General features: G+C 33.1%; 1 protein-coding gene across 2 annotated transcripts in view; it reads right to left on the bottom strand.

The window, feature by feature from the left end:
* Positions 1 to 21,427, bottom strand: part of ELP4 (elongator acetyltransferase complex subunit 4) — a 238,494-nt gene that overhangs the window by 106,155 nt on the left and 110,912 nt on the right. For both annotated transcript variants that reach the window (XM_029914792.1, XM_029914791.1), the window contains exons 8-9: positions 19,638 to 19,746; positions 16,028 to 16,134 (exon numbers count right to left, since the gene is read on the bottom strand). In XM_029914792.1, coding sequence (XP_029770652.1) covers positions 16,028 to 16,134; positions 19,638 to 19,746 — 216 coding nt within the window. The remainder of the gene's footprint in view (positions 1 to 16,027; positions 16,135 to 19,637; positions 19,747 to 21,427) is intronic.

Below are 21,427 nucleotides of genomic sequence, written 5' to 3' on the forward strand. Positions count from 1 at the left end.
AAATCTTGAACTCAAATGAACAGAGACTCAGTCACTATTAGTGTCAAAAAGGTATACAGAGACAAAATTTGGTTGGCAGCACGAAAGATGAATCAAGGCGAAAAAGTGACCAATTGCATGTTCAAAATCGAAATTGAGAGGCATATTATAGTTTGGAAACACTTTAAGTACCAGGAAAGTCATACATTATTAATTGTTCACTGATTAATATTTAAAACATGTGCCTCTAAAGGAAGATGTTTTTAGGAAGACAATATAGATTACATGTATTATCTTATTTCAAAATCTTTATTCTCATCCTGATGCAGAATAAAGAGTCCCCTTTATATACAGGTTTAAGATACTTTTAAAAAATTTATATAATTTTTGCTCTCTTTCCTTCAGTTGAATATACCAAGAAGACTTTTTAAAAGAAAAATCAGTTTGTGGAAATATATTAACATTACATGTTATGTAGTGTGATGACCTTTTAAAGAAGAAATCAGGATATAGTAAGGGTATAAACTTAGTATGTGGAGGAACTTAATCTAAAGAACCTTCCAAATATTTTCTAAACACTGGAAAATATGTATTTATATCTTGTAAAATACATCATTCTATTAGCAAACACAAACTTTGGTATCTTTAAATCACCCCCCCACCCAACTGAACATCCACAAAAAGAATGTCCTCAAGTGTCACTGCCTGAAGTGATATGCTCTGACAAATCTAACAGCTCTTTCTGTGTCATTCCTAATGCACTTGTCACTCAGTATTATCCATCCTCATTAATGACAATGGGAAAGTTTATCTTGGGAACACGTTTTAAATCATCTACTCTTTACAATGGGACCATGAAATCTCTTACAAAACATGAGGCGGGAACTACTCTGACAACAAAACCCCTTCCTGGCAGCTTTATTCTTAATTCCTGTTCAAGGAGTAATCTGTTTATTATAAAATCATACAGAACAATATATTAAACAGAATTTGAAACAAGAATAGCTAGTGTGATTTTCAAGCTTACAAGTATTTTTACAACATTTTTATTAAGCTGAAAACACTAAGTTGAGTCCTTTTTGTCTGGTTTCATGCCATCTTCTTTTCTATTCTACAATATAAACACTTTTGTAAAGAATTGGTTTTATTTAATTTTAAAACAACTTGCAAATGCCATAGGCTTAATCTTTACATAATTATTTAAAAAATAATAATGTGCATCAAATAAAAGCAATTTTGACTAAAACTGTCCTCACATGTTTAAATTTTCCAGCTAAAATGGCAACTCAAGTCTCCTATGGCTTAAAAATAATCTGACCAGCCCCTAAATTACTTTAAATAATATATTTATATTTTAAACTTTAATATGGTCTTATTTCCTTACCTAAGACATTCCTACAGTTAAAAAAATAAAGTGAAAAATAAGCAAGACTTCTTGATCCATAGTGGCTGCTTAAACATTCTGTTTTAATTTGGCTATCAATTACATACACTAGGTAGTGTGGATAATTAGCAGCTAATCTTTCTTTGGTATACTTCTGCTGATAAAATCAAAACCTGCTAGAAATATATCCTATGCTTCTTATTATTCAGTCATCAAAAGTTTAATATTACATTTTGATTAACTTAGCTCTGTAAAATATCTTAAATAGGTTATAATAAACATGAAAAATCATAGACAGTGATGATTTTCTCACTTTTAATCATCTGAAGCTCATTTGTGGGTTCAAACATGCTAAAAACAAAAAATATTGACTTTTAATATTTAAATTGTATAGATCTTAATTCATGAAGCCTTTTTTTTACCTGAGATTTCAAGATTTACTTTCATATTTCTAATTAACGCTTTATTTTAAGGAAAAGGAAAAGAAGTTCCTTTTAAGGATATTCTAAAAATTATATGGGATTCATGCTAAAGATTCTAAGTTAAATGTACAATAAATAGAATAAAATGGCTTATTTATGTTTATAAAAGAAATAAAAAATCTAGGGAAAATAAGATATACACATAAAGTATAATTGTTCCTTATATCTTAGGTATATATTAGGAATCCAGGTATATTATCTAGAAAACAGCAATTAATGTGCGGCTTCAGAAAGCTGAATTAATGCTAATGGGTGGGAAGCTGCTTGAGCATCTGAAAGAATTTTCTAACAACTACAGTTGTTGGTAGAGACTAAAACGGGGTGAGTCTAAGAAAGTGGGTTCCCCATGAATACAGAAAGGCTGAGTGAGAAAATATGTGCATATAATAAAAAGCTGGCTTTGAAGTATTTTAAGCTCCCTTTTGATTTTAGCATTTTAAGAAATCTAGGTATTTTCTTAAAGAGACACACCTGCACTATTAATTCAAAATGTGCAAACTAAACATCAAGTTTTTATTTGAATTTATTATTACTCAGATAAACCTTAAAAATTATCAGTCACATCCTCTAATCAACAATTCTTTCAGTAAATTTTCTTTAAAGTATGTAGTCTTCTAAAATAGTGGTTCCTATTTATAGCCAACTTTCTCTGTGAATGACCAGATAGTAAATATTTCTGGCCTTGCATGCCATAAGATGTCAGCTTACTGATGTAGTGTGAAAGCAGCCACAGACAATTCATAAACAAATAGGCCTGGCTGTGTTCCAATAAAAGTTTATTTTTAAAAATGGTGAGGCTGAATTTGGCCCACATTTCATAGTTTATGAACCTCATGCTTTAAAGCATCAAGGGCAAAGTTGGTTTAATATTGTCTTTTACTTATCTAATTTTACATGAACCAAACCATAAGAATCCTTCCAATAAAATGATGGCAATATTGTAATATTTGAGTGCTAAAGCAAAGAAATGGCTCATATTTATGGCACTATGAAGAGTAGATCACATTTCCCAAATATCTTTCTATTTCTTGACTAAATTACACATTAAGTCAATGGGACCCATGAAGGAAATGTATTCAGTTATAAATTATGCACTATAAAGCTTTTCTTCTGAATAGAATTGTCCTTAAATTTCTATCTGGGCCAGAATGGTTTCTCAGGAGGAAATTCTTAAGAAGCCAAACTAAAGAATTAGATTGGGACTTGTCAGCTCCATGTGCACAAAGAGGTCAGTGGGATGATTTTTCAGTAATGATAGTTCTGATGATTTCTGTTATTGTGGAAGCGATATTAGTTGCTTTACTACTAATATGTATTTAAATCTGAATTTAACCAAAATTTTGTATTTAAATTCCATTGTACCTAATTATTTCATGCCTAATTCTTAAGTCTCACAAATCTTTAGTAACATTTTTCTGCTAAAAGTCAGAAAAACACACACACAATAAAATCCACTTTACTGGCCCAAGAATACCAGGCATGTTAACAGGTGATTACTGGGTCACAAAGGTTAGAAGGTACAGGTATTCTAAACCCAACAATCGGAACTGACTTCTGCCAGCTATGGGAGGCTGTTACAAACTTAGACAAACTTACTATAAAATCTTTAAGGATGAAGCATTCAAAATAATTTTCAAATGTCAATAAAATGAAAATAAGGAAATAATGTTCTAATGGAACACCAGTCACTTTTTGGTAATTAGAAATTATATATTTCCTCATTTTCTATCTGACATTTTGAAGAGTAGGGCTCAACTTTATTTCAGCAACAATGGTTCATTATATTAGCTGATTTTGAAATAAGTTTTTATTGAAGAATGATTGACAAACAATATCTTATTAGTTTCAGGTGTACATCATAGTGATTCAGTATTTTTATACATCATGAAATGACCCCCATGATAAATCTAGTTGCCATGTGGCATCATACAAAGTTATTAGTGACTATGTTCCTATGTGGTACATTGCATCGGCATGACTTACTTAGTTTATAACTGGAAGTCTGTATTTCTTAATCCCCTTTCACCTATTTCTCCTGCTTCCCCCAATCCTCCCCTGATAACCAAAAGTTTATTTCCTGTTTCTATGAGTCTGTTTATATTTTGTTTTGTTTATTCATTTGTTTTGTTTTTTAGATTCCACATATAAGTGAAATCTTCTGGTATTTCACTTTCTCTGACTTATTTCACCTAACATAATCCCTTATCAGTCCATCCATGTTGTGGCAAATGGATCAGCCGATATTTTTTGAAAGTTATTTTACTTATGCAAAACCTTAGAAGTATATTAACTATTAATGAAAACTGGATTAGCATTATCAGACTGTTCCATATAATCTGAAATGCTGAGACTTTACAGTCACACTGTAGTATGTTTTGGGCATGATCAAGAGGGCATTCATTTGTTCATTCATTCATTCACTATTTTTTGAGTACCCACGTGATCAGGCACTGAACTAGTAAGAGGGGATATGATGATGAGTAAAACAGAGCTACATTTAAAGCATTTATGCCTCTAAATGAACCACATTTTCCCAATGCCTCAATATTTTACAACAGATGCTTAAGTATGATCATGATGCTTTCACTGTGCTTAAAAAGCAAGGCAGCAAAGCCAAATAACACATGAAAGAGTGGATATTGAAGAGCTAAATAACAAACAGAGATTACTTTGACAAGTCATATTCTTGGCTGTTTAGGTCATGATAGGACTTAATGACTGGCCTTAGTATTTTTCTATAAAAAACAGTCCTAGGGGCGCCTGGGTGGCTCAGTCAGTTAAGCCTCCGGCTTCAACTCAGGTCAGATCTCACATTCGTGGGTTCAAGCCCCGCGTCAGGCTCTGTGCTGACAGCTAGTTCAGAGCCTGGAGCCTGCTTTTGGTTCTGTGTCTCCTTCTCTCTCTGCCCTTCCCCCTCTCATGCTCTGTCTCTCTCTGTATCAAAAATAAATAAAACATTAAAAAAAAACCAGTCCTACAGGTTTCTGAAGGGTCATTTACCATTACTCATTTGATTTTTGATTCAAACCCATTGTTAAATTACTTTTGTTTGACTCAGAAGATTTCATTTGGTATTGGCTACAAATTTAAAATTTTATAATACATTGCAACCTCCAAAATAATTAAGGGTATATAGTCATATATCTGAATGAAAGGTCAATTTCAGAGGGAAGGATTCTAGAAAGTACAGGATAAATTTATTTCATTAGTATACTTTTAATAATTTGATTTTGACAACACAAAAACGACTTACATCTCATATATATGTATATGTATGTGTGTTTACATATAACATAAGATCTAAATGCATAAACATTACTAGAAGGTAAAAAATATTTTCATCATTAGTTTTATTTTCATCTTAAAGTCTTAATTTATTGAAAAATCAAGTGAGTGAACTCATTCAGTACAGATCATTACTAATACTTTATCTGCACCACCATTTGTTTCTCTCAAAGCATTGGAAAGGCTATGAAAAATAATGAATATAAGTCACTGTCTAGTTTGATTACTTTTCTTACCTATCCCTGACAATTTTTAAACTTCAATACAGAAAAAAAAAAAGAGTATACACATCTTAGCTATATTGAAACATGCTAGTTATATGGTAAAGAACATTTAAATGCTACCACTGTGCTATTTTTCTATATCTGGATGTGATCCATATATTTAAGTGTGTGTGTGTGTGTGTGTGTGTGTGTGTGTGTATCAGCAGTTTTCCTTAAAATTTGTAGCTAAATATTCTAATAAATTTCTATAATTATGTCAGGAATATAGTGCTAGTGCAGTTGGTCTTGCTCAGCATTTTAGCAATTTGTTTGTAAAAACATAATAAACTAGTATTGTGTTAGCTTTTCCCTTTGCCCACTGAATACAAGATAAGTTGACCCATTTATTTACAGGCTCAACAAGGGCAATCCATTTCATGCTATAGCACTGACCCTTAACAAAGATCTTGTAAATGAGTAGCCTATTACAATATGTACAAGTGACCTTTAATTGCACGAAGAGGCTTTTTGTTACAAGGGTTTTCGATGCCGCACCATAGCTACAGTGTAAGTTGGTAAAATACATCTAAGGTTGCTGAGCAGAAATATCAACCATCCCTCTCCCCACCAAAAAATATATATAAAAAAACTTGAGGCATTTATCTAAGTTTACACCATAATAATGCCTCTTAAATGACTGTTGATGAGAAAGGTAAGCTGTTTTTCCAATCATGTAAGAATGAAATATTTAGGACTTCCATAAACAATTTATTAAGTTATTACAAATTTAATCAAATACAACTTGTTTTTAATAAAAATAGCCTTTGGAAACAAAAGTAGTTATTTCAAACCTGTTACCAACTTCCTTTTATAACAGGAAATTTTAATCTTAGTACAAGACACCTCTTCCCTCTTTCCACTACATAATTATATATATGGAAATTTTACAACTTTGAAATGTTTAGGAAAGAATCATATACCCAACAAAATAGCCAAATACTCATATACATTCCAAAAGTTATTTATGTTGAGTAATGATATTTAAAGCAAAATTTAAATCAAGTATAGGGTCAGATACTCCAACTGATTTACTCAGAAATTTCTGAAGGAATACAATATATTTTTGACAGTCTTACAAAAAATTGAAACCAAATACTCAATTTCATTAAACCATTCATATGAAGTTTCTCATTTCTGGAAGGCTCACGCCAAAATGATTTAGTCTTAAGATTCTCTACAACAATGGCGGGTTGACTTGACAGCATCTGACACAACAGTTCAGGGAACTTTACTAGAACTGTACCAGATACAAAAACCTGAACTGGCTACTCTATGAAATGTTTACTGTGGCATGGAGTTATGACAGTAATAACTCTGATGAAACTTTAATTTTTACTTAAATAAGAGGACTGCTTTACTAGATTTATGGCCAAAGGCATTTCCTTTCCACCCCAGTTTCTGTTAATTAGTTATTGTGGTCCCCCATGTTCTACCTTTTAAAAACTAATAACATATGCAATCTCATATTTCCTTAATGAGGAACACAATTTCTTCTATTAAACTGTAGGAAACTTTTTAGTAATATTGATAAATAAAAAAATATATTTGCAATCATAAGATTTACTGCTAATTTTGCTTAAAGATGCTACTCAAAGGACTTCCAATAAGTAAAACATATGTAATAGAAAAAGAAATAGGTATCAATAAGAATGTATCAAATCTTCATTAGAATCAATTATGACAATCAAAAGGAGGTAAAAGCTAGAAATTTGAAAAACTGAATTTGGTATCTTACTACCTTATAAATTGTATATAATTTGCTTATCTCACAAGTAATTTTTGATGCTTCAAAGATAGTATATGTAAAATAATTAAAAAATATAAACTATAGCAACATGGTAACTATGAGCAAATTAATATTTGCAAAAAAAATCTGACTGTAGAATTTAAGTGAAGATAATAATATAGTATAATTAAATTTGAGATATTTTTGAACCATATCAAAATAGTGGACTGAAACAAGGGAATCACATTTCTTTGTATGGAACACTTTCCCCACCTAAGATCTAGAAATCCTACAGAAGTGGTTAGTATTTTAGGGAAAGGCTTTATATGTTTTGCAAATTCATTTTTTATTACAAAAATAACTAGCAAATATAAGAAGTCAGTAAGAAAATAAGGAAAGAGCAATCTCGCAATCCTAATGTTATATAAGAGGGAAGTTATGATTAATCCAATCTGATTTTTATAAGGTATTTAATAAAAAGAGTGAAATGCTTACTAGGAACACAAGAATTTTTGACTTGAATGTTAAAGATTATATATTAATGTCTGTGTATATGTTTTTGAGGTTTGTTCTTTTTCATATCTCTGGGCAGAGGCTTTCTGGCTCAGGCACTGAAGATGAGATGGGAGAGTACATCTTGTGGAGTGGTGAGTAGTTGGTGTTTAGGAGCCCAGGGTTTAGAATAAGTGTTATTTCTGTCAGTTTTTAACTCTGATTTTGGATAAGTTAGGTTACCTGATCTCTTTGAACCTTAAGTTTTCTCATTTGTAAAATGTAGGTAATAATGGTATACATAATAGCTGTGAAATCTCTGAGGTTATGGCTATAAAGTGCTTCCAATAGTCTCAGGCCTCTGTCAAACACTCAATATGACTTTTTATTTTTAAATCAATAATAATTAACAGAGTTCCTGAACATGTTAACTTTCCAGTTTAATTCTGTACATGGAGTTAAAGGTTCTGGATTTAATCCTAGCTCTATGACTTTGGAAAGGTTACCTAACCCCTTATATTTCCTCACATTAAAATGTGTGTTGGGGTGCCTGGGTGGCTCAGGTGGTTAAGCGTCTGACTTTGGCTCAGGTCATGATCTCACGGTTCATGTGTTCAGGTCCTGCATTGGGCTCTCTGCTGTCAGCACGGAGCCCACTTCAGATCTTCTGTCCCCCTCTTTCTCTGCCCCTCCCTCACTTGAGCTCTTTCTCAAATAAAATAAATAAATGTTAGAAAAAATAAAATGTGTGTAATAATGCCTATAGTAAGAGTTCCTCTGAGTATCAAGTAACATTAGATATGGTAGCATATGTGAAAGCACTCAACACAATGCAGAGGACAAATGAGATACCCAAAGTTTCTTTTAACGTTTATTTATTTATTTTGAGAGAGAGAATAGAGAGCAAGTGGGGGAGGGTCAGAGAGGGAGAAAGAGAATCCCAAGCAGGCTCCACATTGTCAGCACAGAGCCTCATGTGGGTCTTGATATCATGAACTGTGAGATCAAGATCTGAGCTGAAATCAAGAGTCTGACGCTTAACCAACTAAGTCACCCAGGCACTCCCTGAATATGTGTTTTTAAATACACTGTGGTAGACATGAGTTATTTAAAAAAAATAGTACCTTAGCAATTTAACAAATATTTATGGAGCACCTACTGTATGTGTTTAGGATTTAGCCACAGAAAAAAACAATGTCCCTAATCTTGGGAAGCTTATAGCAAATAAGGCTGAGTAGCTGAAAAATAACAAATTAACTGATGATCAACGGTAGTAATACATGTTACACTGAGAATTAAAATAGAGTACATGATAGTAGATAACTGAGTGAATACTTCAGATGGGCCAGTTGGGGAAGACCTCTCTAAGGAGATTCAGATATTTAATCTGTAATCCAATGACATGAAAGAGCCATAAACTTAGGTAGTATGAACATTCTGGACTTTTGTTGTGCAAGGACATTGAGGAAGGACTAAAAACGTTTTAGGTATAAAAGTATTCCCAAAGCTACCTTTAATGATCACAAAGCTCCTGAGTACCATACTTATTAAGCTATATAATCTTTTATGACTCTTCTAGGCACCTTGGAGGTTATACTGGTAAAACATATGTTTTTACCCATCTAGTTGATGAAATGGGATAGCCATGATTTGTCATCATTTTCTGTTTCCTGTTCTTCTATCTTCCTTAGACACCATGAACAGGACATTGTGGGAGGAAGTGTTTTAGGGAGTACCATATAACTGGGTGAGTTCTGGTACAGCATTTCTACAAATGCTTTAAGAAAATCCTTAAAGCACTGCAATATATACATAAATGTCTGTATCTGCAAAATTTAGGAAGGAAGCATTTTTTCCCCTCTCTTCATCCTTAGATGATGCTGAATCTGTACTATCCTGGTCTCAAACGCGAGATTACTATACTACAAATACCAAAGAATCTTTAACAGACTCGTGCTGAAAACTATTTGTCACGATTCTAAATATTAGACTTTTGCTTTTTGCCAAAGTCTTGCTAATTATATTTCCTGACTAAAATGTAGTATGAATTAGTATAAACATAAGTGCAATGTGAAATATTAGACTCTAAGTTCACTTTATAAAATGACCATTTTTATATAAAAATTATTCACAGTCAAGTTGTCATAAGATTAATTTAAAAATGCTTCTTGAAGAAACAGGATTCACTTAATGTAACAAAGTATAAATATAACATTTTAGGTGCTGTTGATCACAGAGAAACTTTTAAGATATGTAATAGCCAAACATGAATTTACTCTTCCTTGCCAAATGAAGCAGGGATGTTCTGCCAGCCCGACTCCCAGGAAGCATGTGAAATGAACACAAAAGCAAACAGGCCTTATGCTGCCTAAGGGAAAGTCAGCAAGATGGCAGCTTCAATCATTCGGAATAATACTAAAGCGGCCTTAGGCTTTTCTCAGAATGGAAACATGTCACTATTCCTGCAATATTCCAACAAATCAGAATGCAGAGAAAAGAACACTTATGCAATCACATACTGGAAGGGCACTTTACTCAACATGTAAGTGGAAAATAATTATAAAGAAATTTCAGAAAAATTGTCAGTGAACGTAAATGACTCAGGGAAAAATGTTTTTTCTTTCAATGCACTTAATAGATTTTTAAAAAGCTTACCACTTAGAACAATTTCCTTTTACATTCTCCTTTAGGAGTTATTAATGTAAACACTAATTTTTATGAAGTGGTAAGTGAAAAGTTTGGGAGTCAGGCTGCCAGTAATAGGTATTCATTTCCCCCCTCAAATAGGACTATCACTCTGGAAGTTTGATCAAAGGGGATAAGCTTTCCCAACATTTATATAGGAAGTTAAAAAATACTTCAAATATTTTGGGAACTTCCCTAATCAGTATACTTTTAGCGTGTGTCTAGTCATGTAGCCATCTATGGTCAATCATCAAAAAATCAAAGGCAAATTGGCATGACTCAACCCTAACTTTTAATACCGCATGATTGTGTCGTGTAAGCTTGTTTTGAGTGAGAGCTGCTGTGGTTTTAGCAGAGAGATTAACAACCGGACCTAAGCTGGCCTCCAAACCTTGCCCTGCTGATGCCTCAAGCTCTTTGAAGTCTGACCATCATACCTGGCAAAACAACAGTGAGAACTAGGATGGTGTCAGATCTAATCAAATTGTTCGCTGCAGCAGAGCTAACTATGGGGTTCACTAATTGGCCCAATTGCGGATTATACCTTTTGCTACAGATTCAAGACAATAATTTAGTTAAATGATGTTTTTTTTTTCCTTATCTCTTCTAATTAAGATTCCAATGTGGGAAGAAATAGGATTAGACAGTCTCAAAACTGGGTTCCCCTTAAGGTGGTATGCGCTTTTGATAGGCTCACTATGCCATGTGAGATATAGAAGAGAAGACTTCTTGAGAGTCTGTGAAATATATATGACCTTACTGTATATTTACATTACTTGGGAATTAAAGTGTGAATACAGAGATGGTAATATAATGAATATATTGAGATGTAAAAATGGAGAAAATGACATTTCCACTGTTAAAAAATGCTCATTTGAATTTGCCTTTGACAAATGATTTGATCTATAGGAACAGATGCCTGATTTTCTTTTGCTAACTGTGATCTATCTGGGAATTGAATATTTCAATATTTGTGGAGGATACCATTGTCAGAAAAGGTGTATTGGACTATATGGCCCATCATGCTACAATTTAATGCTCTTGAGCCAGACATATATGTTTCCATTTTTTACTTTAGTGACACAATTGTTAATTGACAAATAAGTCAACCATCTCTCCTCTATGTCTAGGTATACTAAACAGTCACCTTTCTATTTCCCATTTAAAACTGGAAAACCTATTGATATAAAATTTGGCAAGTAAGGAAACCCAGGACCAAAGATATCATGCATCTCCACATTGTCCAGCATCGTCAAAGTGACTGATACCCTTGTAGTTCAAAAGAGTTTATGTTTTCCCAATATGTAAAAATTTCAAATAATTCTACGGAATCATATCAAGTATATTGTAGTAGTATATAAAGTTAATTTATACTTATGGCATATAATATTTTGGTCTTAATACTTAAGGATAAATTTTCTAAGTAAGTGAATCAAAAATGGTTGTTATTTAATAAATACTGATTAATCAATTCTTCTGTGAGAAAAAGTTCTCGATGACTGGGGAGGTATTGGAGGCCTATATTTGGAATTAGGAGAAAATGAAAGACAGTATTGAGATTGTCTTAACGTACTTCAATTTTCTGGACTCCCAATATTCATTCTGTGTGCAAGACCCACATAAATATACTATTTATGAAAATTACTATTTTTGGACCAAACAAAGCCTATATAAGTACTGTTTATCCTTATTTTGGAAATTTGCAGTGAATGGTGTATGTCTTTTGTATATTTTAGTGCAACCCAGTAATCATACTTTCTGACCTGAAATTAACAAACACTGAATCTTAGAACTGGAAAACTGTCCCATTACCAAAGCAGAAACCCTCTTTGTAATAACCTTAATAGAGACTGTAACTAATGTAATAATATGCTATTACTATTTATGCTAGAAAATTAGATTATTAGAATATGTTAAAATATGATCAACCTGAGCCATAGAAAATCACAATAGCAAAACATAATTATATGCAAGTAAAAATGCTGCTGTTATGAGGTCATCAAATTAAATGAAGTCATATTTCAAATCCTACTAGTTTAGGAATTATAATTACATCATAATTACTAATATAAAGGAAAAACTGGTTAATGATAATCCCAACATAGAGAGGCAAAAATTACAGAAACTGAAAAAAATACAAGTCCAAGTAGTGATTTCACTTGAAAGTGAAGCTGTGTACCTGAGTTATATTTCTTGTAGAATTTAATGGAGAAGGTAGTATTTATAGGTCACTTGACCAATGGAGCTTATATAGTATTTATAGCTGTATTATTTGGACAATTTTTCAAACCCCATAACTAATCTCTATACATATATTTTGGCAACAATTTTATACTGCTAAGTGTGCGACTCTGTGCTTAGTTCTGGGATAGATATGAAAATAAATAAGACATAGTTTCATAGTAAAACCTTTCATTAGAAGATATTTAATGACTGTATAGAAAGTATCAATAAGCCAGTAGAAGGCCTGGTATACAACGAAGGCTTAATAAATCTTGCTATGATTGAATAAAGGTTAAGTGGTAAGGCCAATAAATAAGTAGTATGTCATTGTTAACCAAATATGCTAGAGAGTTATCATGTACAGTTTGCAAGGATTATAAATTTTCAAAGAATTGGAAAGCTATTTTTTTTTAAAGTTGAAGCCATACTGAATCAACCTTAAATTTTCTCTTTTGCTTATTCAGAATGCATGCCAGGATTTTAGTGTCATTACTATAGAAATGATTCTGCTACGGTTTTTGTAGAGGGGCTAACTTATAGAGCTTCACAGCTAATGAATACTAAGTATTAGTAAAAATTTACTATGATTAGATAAATGCTTCCACTTGAGTCTGAATAATACCAACACACATTCTAAGAGGAAAGAAATACTCTTTTGCTGTCTCCCAATCATTTAAAGAAAATTAAGACTGCGGGCTAAAATTGCTCTACTTGTTAGAGACCCTTGGTGGCTGTTAGTAAAAATAAAAATAAATCAATTTTCATATATAAAATGGGCATTCAATAAATCAAAGAAAGGATACCCTAAAATAGAGATGAGGGCATTTTCCTCTTTCTTTTGCCTCTTGTTTCCAACCATGTCAACTTTTGAGACCATGTGACTGATAGTTAATGCCAACATGTAAGTAATCTACCTGTGTGGAATCAGAAAACTTATTTCTGCTTTTCCTGATAAATCACATTTCCCTTCTGAAAGTAAAACACAGATTCAATGCCTGCTATATTATAGTCTCACACTTTACAGGCTAGTAGAGTATACATTTTGTTTATTTTTTTTAGCACCAGAGCAGTTAAAAAATATTTATTTATTGTGCGTATTACTACCATATCACTTGATAATTTTTCCCTTAATAAAGGGATCCTCTTGTTTCCAATTTCTATATCACCAAAAACTTGCTATCTATCTGTTTGAATATGCATTTTAGAAGGTAAAATGCTATATTTAAATCATTTAATCTTATATGAACCACATGATTTTATCCTGTTATAATTATACCTATATATATGCATCTATTGGGTTTGTTTCATTCTTTAATTCATAATTTTTCTAATTGCCAAATTGAATTTTATGTCATAAGTAAATAAATTATTTGGAATGTTTTTCACATACGTTTCTATGTATAAAGATACCTTATTGATTAGGCTATAAGTCAAAAAGGTAAAGGATTTGATCAGCTGTATTAAATATTAACATTTTAAGAACCAACCATCTACTTGTGTTTAGTTTTCAAATATTGCTTCCCAACCACAGGGTGATCAATTCTAATTGTTTTCTTGGTTTAGAATGCTGGGAATAGAAGAGAAGAAGTGGAACAGAAACATATGTGGTTTATCAGCTCCAGTGGTAAAGTGCAGTCACTATTAGAACCTAAATTTATCATAGGGCAGGTCCCACTTGACATTATTAAAGTCTTTTATTTCTATCTTTCATCCCCAAAGTAAGACCCATGTGTTGTGTGTGTGTGTGTGTGTGTGTGTGTGTGTGTGTGTGAGAGAGAGAGAGAGAGAGAGAGAGAGAGAGACAGAGACAGAGACAGAGATAGAGAGAGACAGAGAGAACATGATTCACACTAGAGTGCTAAATTTTTCTCTGGGTACAATATTTTCTTCACTAGGGAAAGTGCTTGCTTAGTTTGTATAATGATAGACACGATACCTTAGACCTGGTTGTCAGAATACTCATGTTGGGAGAAAGGTGTCACATGGAGGAAAAAAAAAAACTTACATCTTTCATTAAAAATAAAAAGAAAATGATGAAGCAAGCTTTACTTGTGACACCAACTATAACTTTATCCCTCTAAAATTTTTAAGCAAGATGTTGCTTAATGTTGGAAAATAATCATGATAAATTTCTCAGTATTCTATCAGAACAACTGAAACAAAGTTTGAACAATTATAGTGCTGGGTTCCATTTCAATGGTTTCTTTTGAGAACGAAAGCAAATTAGCTCAAGAATCAGTATTTCTACACTCTCGTTCTTTTGGCTTTAAGTGGCTTTTGAAGGGAGTATCCCCAGATGAGAAACTTCTAACACTCCTGCAGAGATGACCTGCTTGAAGAACTGGCTGCCTGATTAACTATTAACTGCTCTCAATAGGATTAGATAATTAAGGACATTGATGACCATTAATTAGGAGGAGGGCACATTAATTTGTCACTGGATAGGGTCCTTACAATGATTTATAGGTTAGTGCTACTTGCAAATGTGAAGGGAAAGAGAAAAAGAGAGAGAACCATTAAGTTACCTTATCAAGTGGCCAGCTAAAGAGGGCAGAGGGTCAAAAAAGGGCCAAAGTGGTCACTTAAGGGTGAAGTCCCAAACACCAAAGCAGTGCCAAGCCACATTGACCATCATTTGGTGATGAAGTTAAAAATATGCTAATTTATTGGTGGCAATTCTCTCTTTTTATGGTTTCAAGCAGTTAAGACAAGTGGCCTGCTTAAGAGCTTTTCATTTGAAAAGAGATTAAACAAAATGGTTTGTCAAGGCTGCTCGGCTGTTTTATGTCTTTGTTAAAAAAAATGGCACCGACTATGCTGATAACTATCACATCACCCAAAAGCCATCTCTCCTTGAGCATTTATTTCCTTAATAAATATATCAACTCTAATTGCTTAATAGTGCTATGTTCATTTGCTCTTTAGCAAGATTAAGGTGAAATAAATCTTTTGTACTACTACTTTCTGTCAGTATTGCTTGAGTAAAGGTCACAAAAAAGTTTAAGTTTTGTAGAAAATTTACATAAAGACACTGGTGTAAATTAAATTAAACTGTGTTGTTCAGCATGGAAACCAGAAAAGTGATTTCACTAATAGTGACGAAAACTGCTTTTAGAATATAGATAAGATCCTCTTTTATTAGCCACACACAATTGTGGGTAGCATTCACATTCCACACACAAATAAGCACAGCTCATTAACATTTAATTAAATATGCTTTGAAAGCCTTGGAAATATGCATGTCATACTTACATAAGTTTAGAGCTTACTTTGAACACATATTTAAAACAAAATCATTTTTGCTATACTCTAATGATAAGCCATTAAAAGAGAAAAACTAAGATAGTCTAAAAACACTTTTTGTTACGCCAACAGAACATAAAAATATTTGCAGGAAACACCTTCTAAGAATTTCATTAAAGTAAAAAAAAAATTACACACACACACACACACACACACACACAATTTAACCTCAAGACCATAAACAAAAATAAAAATTCTCTCTTACCTCAATGGTGAATAGCTTCCTTTTTAATTTAAAAGCCAAGTCTTTGACATTGGATACATCATAAATCAAGTTATTAAGCCGAGGAATTTGCCGAATATGAATCAAACCTTGTGAAAAGAAAATTAAAAGAACAAAAATTTAAAAACACTGTCTTAGATGCATAAATTAAAGAGTCTTATGGCAGAATCCTGTAAATTTACACACAAACATCCTCCCCTTTTAAAACTGGAGCTTACTACCAGGAGCAATGAAGCAAATGGTGTGATTATACTCAAGTAATCAAGCAGAATAAGATAAACAGAAATCCTTGTGCGAGGAAAACTAATTGCACTTTGGTACAGAAGTACAGATGTAAAGAGGGATCTTAATACTTGTCAAAACTACAGCCGGTTTGTGTGTGATTTTCTCTTGTATTTACAGTAAGCAAATATGGCTATCACCTTGCATGCTGCCCACGGCACCACTGAGTGATCTTTATTTTATTAAATGCACCAGTAAGCAGCCAGCAAAACAAGGCTTATGGGTTACTGATAACCAGTGAAGCACTAGTGAAAAGTATTTCATTTTGTACCTTATTAATGACTTGAGCAAACCATTGAAGAAAACTACATTTCAGAGCACCCTCTAGGATCAAACATTAACCCCTATGCCATCCCAAGACGCTCATTTCTGTGGCATGTTAGATCTTTATGTAGCTGTTAGAAGCTTTGTAACAGTGCTAGGTAAACCGTGAGCTTTGGCCTCTTGTCAGTAGAAACACTTGCTAATTTTTTCTGACAGGGCACTGGATGGCTTTTGTGCAGCTTAATGCAGTTTCTGACTAAACTCGGGGTCATTTGCCACAGATGAAGACGTGGAAGATTCTTCAGTGCATCTTTCTGCCTGATTCAGCCCATATTTAAAAATCATCATCTCAAAGACATTGATCCCTAACCATGGGGGAGGAAGGCAAATCCAAATCTGAGCAAATAGACACATCTTATTTAAAGAACCGTTTCTCTAGTATACAGTTTTGTATGTGTTTGAATGCTTAGTAATGTATGTATTTGTTTTAGCTTAAAAGGGTTAAACCTCCAGGTGGTTAACTTTCTAAATGGTCTCTTCAAAAATAATTCACTGAACTACCTGATTTAATTCATTAAACTTAAAAAAGTGCTACAAGTTGTTATGAAGACAGCTATTAGATACAAATTAAAAAGAACTCAGGTAGAGCTACTTAATAAATACTTAGAAATAAGCATACCAGACTTTCACTGGTACCTTCCTCATTTTAACTTGCTATGTACTTGTTTACTTGTTAAATCAGGAGGCCTCCCACAATGAATAAATATGGTTTATCAGACCCCTCATATTAACAGAAATGCTACTTGTCAAAACCACTCGTGAATCTGCTGGTATTCATTTATTAATTCAGAGATTTTTAACACAAAAAAAGTCATAGCCTTTCACCCTCAAAATTGTTTTAATCAAACAATTATCTCGGAATATAAAATATAATTTTACTAAATTTATTAGGTCATAATACTTACAAATGATACTCAGATATAATTTATTAAGGTAGTAATTAACTTAGGTTGTCTTAAAAGAAAATAGGAATAACAATAAAAATGAAAAATAGTTTATCCAATTATAAGACAAATAAGTCCTAGGAATGTACATACAGCGTGGTGGCTATGCTTCACAGTATTATATTGTATCTTTGAAAGTAGCTAAGAGAGTAGATCTTAAAAGTTCTACCCATTACAAGGAAAAAAAATACTGTAAACTATGTGAGTCGATGTCCAAATATAATCAAAGTTAATTAAACTTAACTGTGGTAATCATTTCACAATACCTACATCTATAAACTAATACAATGTTGTATGTCAACTAGAGCTCAATAACAAATTAAAAAAATAGTTTAATCTTAATAGTCCTCTTCCCATAATAGTGACAATAGTACATTAAATAATTATATATAAGGTTAATCTGGGCATACAGCATACTTGAAGTTATATAAGTTAATAATCATGAGACAAATCATTTTGTGTAGCTTTTGTTCATAGCTTATATTTTGAGCCTTTAAATAATACTTGATTGTTAGATTGTGCTATTTTATTGTTTTTTAAAAGATTGTATGCTGATTCTTCAAAGCACTGGCAGTTATCATATCAAGTACCTTATAATCTTTTTTTGTGAACTCTAGGAATTGCCATAGTCCTGCAATCACAATCTTCTAGTGGCTTCAAATAAGCTATTCAGTCTTTAAAGGTTTCCGTGCAGGTACAGTAGGTCCACAATAGTAACAGCAATAATTAATATTTATTCAGCACAAGTAAAAAGGTAAAAAATCTATCATGTACCATACTCTATATTTAATTTAGAGCTAAGATATGCAAAACTATTAAACTTTTCCTATCTCAATGGCTCTGTTTAAGAACCTTTATTAAAAAAATCTCCAACTTAATCAAATGACCAAAATACTACTAAAAACTTCAAATACGGAGTGCCTAGGTGGTTCTGCTCACTGAGCATCTGACTCTTTATTTTAATTCAGGTCATGATCTCACGGTTGTGAGACTGAGCCCCGTGCTGGGATCTGTGCTGGGCGTGGAGCCTGCTTGGGATTTTCTCTCCCTCTCTCTCTGCTCTTTCCCAGTTCACATGCACACACACATGCTCTCTCTCTCTCTCTCTTAAAGAAAAATAAAAAAAAGAAACTTCAATAAAATAAGTAAAAGTATGATTAACTGACCCGTGCTTATACTAGGGTATGGTAATATTGTAAACTTTGCTCATAACTCAACAAAATGAGCAAAGTCCAAATATAATCAAAGATGTTCACTTCCTGAAAATGTGATTAGGACTTTAAAAGCATAATACAGTATGGGGTGTGGGGATGGCTAACAGTGCAGAGGTTGCTTGCATTCTCTCTCTGTGCCTCTCTGCTCATGCACTCTCTCTCTCAAAAATAAACATTAAAAAAAAGAAAACACAGTAAAATATAATACTGCATGAATTTTATTTATCATATAGCTAGGCTTTATAAAGCACAAACTACTATATAAGATGTTATCATTAGAATTAATATGATATTTATTTCAAACATGGCTGATAAGTACAACTGATTTCATGACAAGTGTAAGCCACTAGGACAACAAAATTTATATCGAACTGAGCCATGCCTTAGTGCTTGGGTTTGACTCCTTTCAAAGGGTTATCATAGTCTACAGTCTCTTTTTTAAAGTTTATTTATTTATTTTGAGAGAGAGAAGGCGATTGCAAGTGGAGGAGGGACAGAGGGGGAGCGGGGGCTGGGGGGTAGGGGATCCAAAGTTGGCTCCATGCTGACAGCAGAGAGCCGGATGTAGGGCTTGCACTCATGAATCATGAGCCAAAGTCAGATGCTTAACTGACTGAGCCACACAGGCGCCCCCATAGTCTGTAGTCTTAATGTAGTTTGGTGACCAGCTGCCATGAAAGAATGGTCAGGAATGGAAAACATTTAATAGATATATCATAAAACAAAATTAATGCTACTTGATAGTAGATATTATGACTGGATACACTGCTTTCAGGTACCCTAGAAGCAACCAGGATATTCTCTTCTCATTATAAAGATAATGCTTACCATGATAATCCTTATATAACGGGTTGGTTTCTCTGTCAGAACCAATAAATGATTCCAGACCAACTACAGTATCTGACAAGTTTGTAACACGGGCAATAATTGCTTTATTCTGTAAAACAAGAAAAAACACTCATGTTATGTTTAACAAATAATATCTATTCAGTGCCATTATGCCATCTCAATGACAAAATTGTAGAGGAGATAAACTATCACTGTAGAGAAATAAGTTAAAAGTTAAAACTACCACATGTTGAAAACTGGATCAAAATATGCACTTAATTGAAAATTCCAGCCTATGTAGGTATGCTTTTCTTTTTGGAAGAGTGAGGAGACATATCTTAGTTTTGGTAGAGAACATAAATTATTTGTCTTCTGTCTTAAGGGGCAAGCCTACCTTTATCCTCATATGCTATTATGTTTAAAATTACTTTACCATTACCCATCGGAAAATCTCATAGACATCGGGATTCAGAAGCAGTAGATATTACAGTATAATGTGTAAGGCAAGGTCCCACTATCATCTGTCAACTGGGACCACGTCCCAGCCCTGTAACAGCTGAGGTCCTCTGTAGCATTTTAGAAACATGGAAGGGTCTAGCTAAAAGGCTGCAGCATGGCCACCTCTAGAGTCTTCTGTTCTCTCCTTCCAGATGCTGCTATTTGGCTCTGGGATAACAATAAAGGCAAAGAAAAGATGGTCGATGCACTAGACTAGTTAGTAGTCTACCTTTTCCTTCCTAGCACAACTTGACATGAACCAAAAATATTGCTATTGTAAAAAAAAAAATCACATTTTAAGTAGCAAACATTCTAAAATACCCAGAATTTCATGGATATAAAAAATCATTAAACCTATCTACTATAGGTTCTCTTGAATTATTTTACTTAACAGAAATTTGGGATTCCTTTTAGCCTCTGACATAGTGGTAGGTCAGTACATGTTTCATGACCTTATAACATCTGAGAAAAAAATTTTTGCTCTGAAGCTCTAGATAAGTTGAAAAAATTGCTGTTTGTAATATAGATTTTTGAAACTCCCATTTTATACATGGCAATGTCTACCTGTTTAAAAATAATCTTTAGGAAACAATGGGAAATACAAAACAGTCATGAAAATTTCAGTCTGATGCTATGTGCCCTGTTAGAGGAAAGCCCAAACGTAGTGAAATATGTTCACTTTCTGAAAACATGACTGACTACTGAAAACATGACTGACTACTTATCGGTATTCCTCTGTTTCTTAGGTTCCCTTGTAAAGACTGCAGAAGAATGAAAAATAAAAGAAAGCTGCTCAATGTTACCTGACTCTATCAGAAATACAGAGAAGCTTCTGTCACTACACATTGTGCTGAAGTGACAGGTTAACTCATACCTAGGGCAGTATTTGAACTCCTCTGTAAGTAGAAATGTGTGTTGTATAAAGAATGTTTTAGCTTTTGAATCAGTGCTCTTAAAATGAACCAGTAAAAATAATTGTCCTTAATTGGCTATAATACTCTCAGTCACATGGGTACCAAGTACAGAAAAACAAACATAATTTGAAAAATGCCCATTTTTTTTCCAAGGCAATTTTTCATTCAATGGTGAGAAAATAATCCAGATTGATACCTTACTTTCAGTTCTATGCCACAGGGGATGGTCCTACTCCAGGAATAACAGGGGCTTCAGAGGCCATAAACAAGTTCCTCTCAATATTTCTTTAGCCAAAGACTATTATATCAAACTCATCCAGGTTGGGTTTCAGCCAGTTATTCTTCACCCAAACAAAAATGTCTGCCAGACATTCCAAC

The sequence above is a fragment of the Suricata suricatta genome, chromosome 11 (assembly GCF_006229205.1).
Source record: "Suricata suricatta isolate VVHF042 chromosome 11, meerkat_22Aug2017_6uvM2_HiC, whole genome shotgun sequence".
NCBI classification, from domain to species: domain Eukaryota; kingdom Metazoa; phylum Chordata; class Mammalia; order Carnivora; family Herpestidae; genus Suricata; species Suricata suricatta.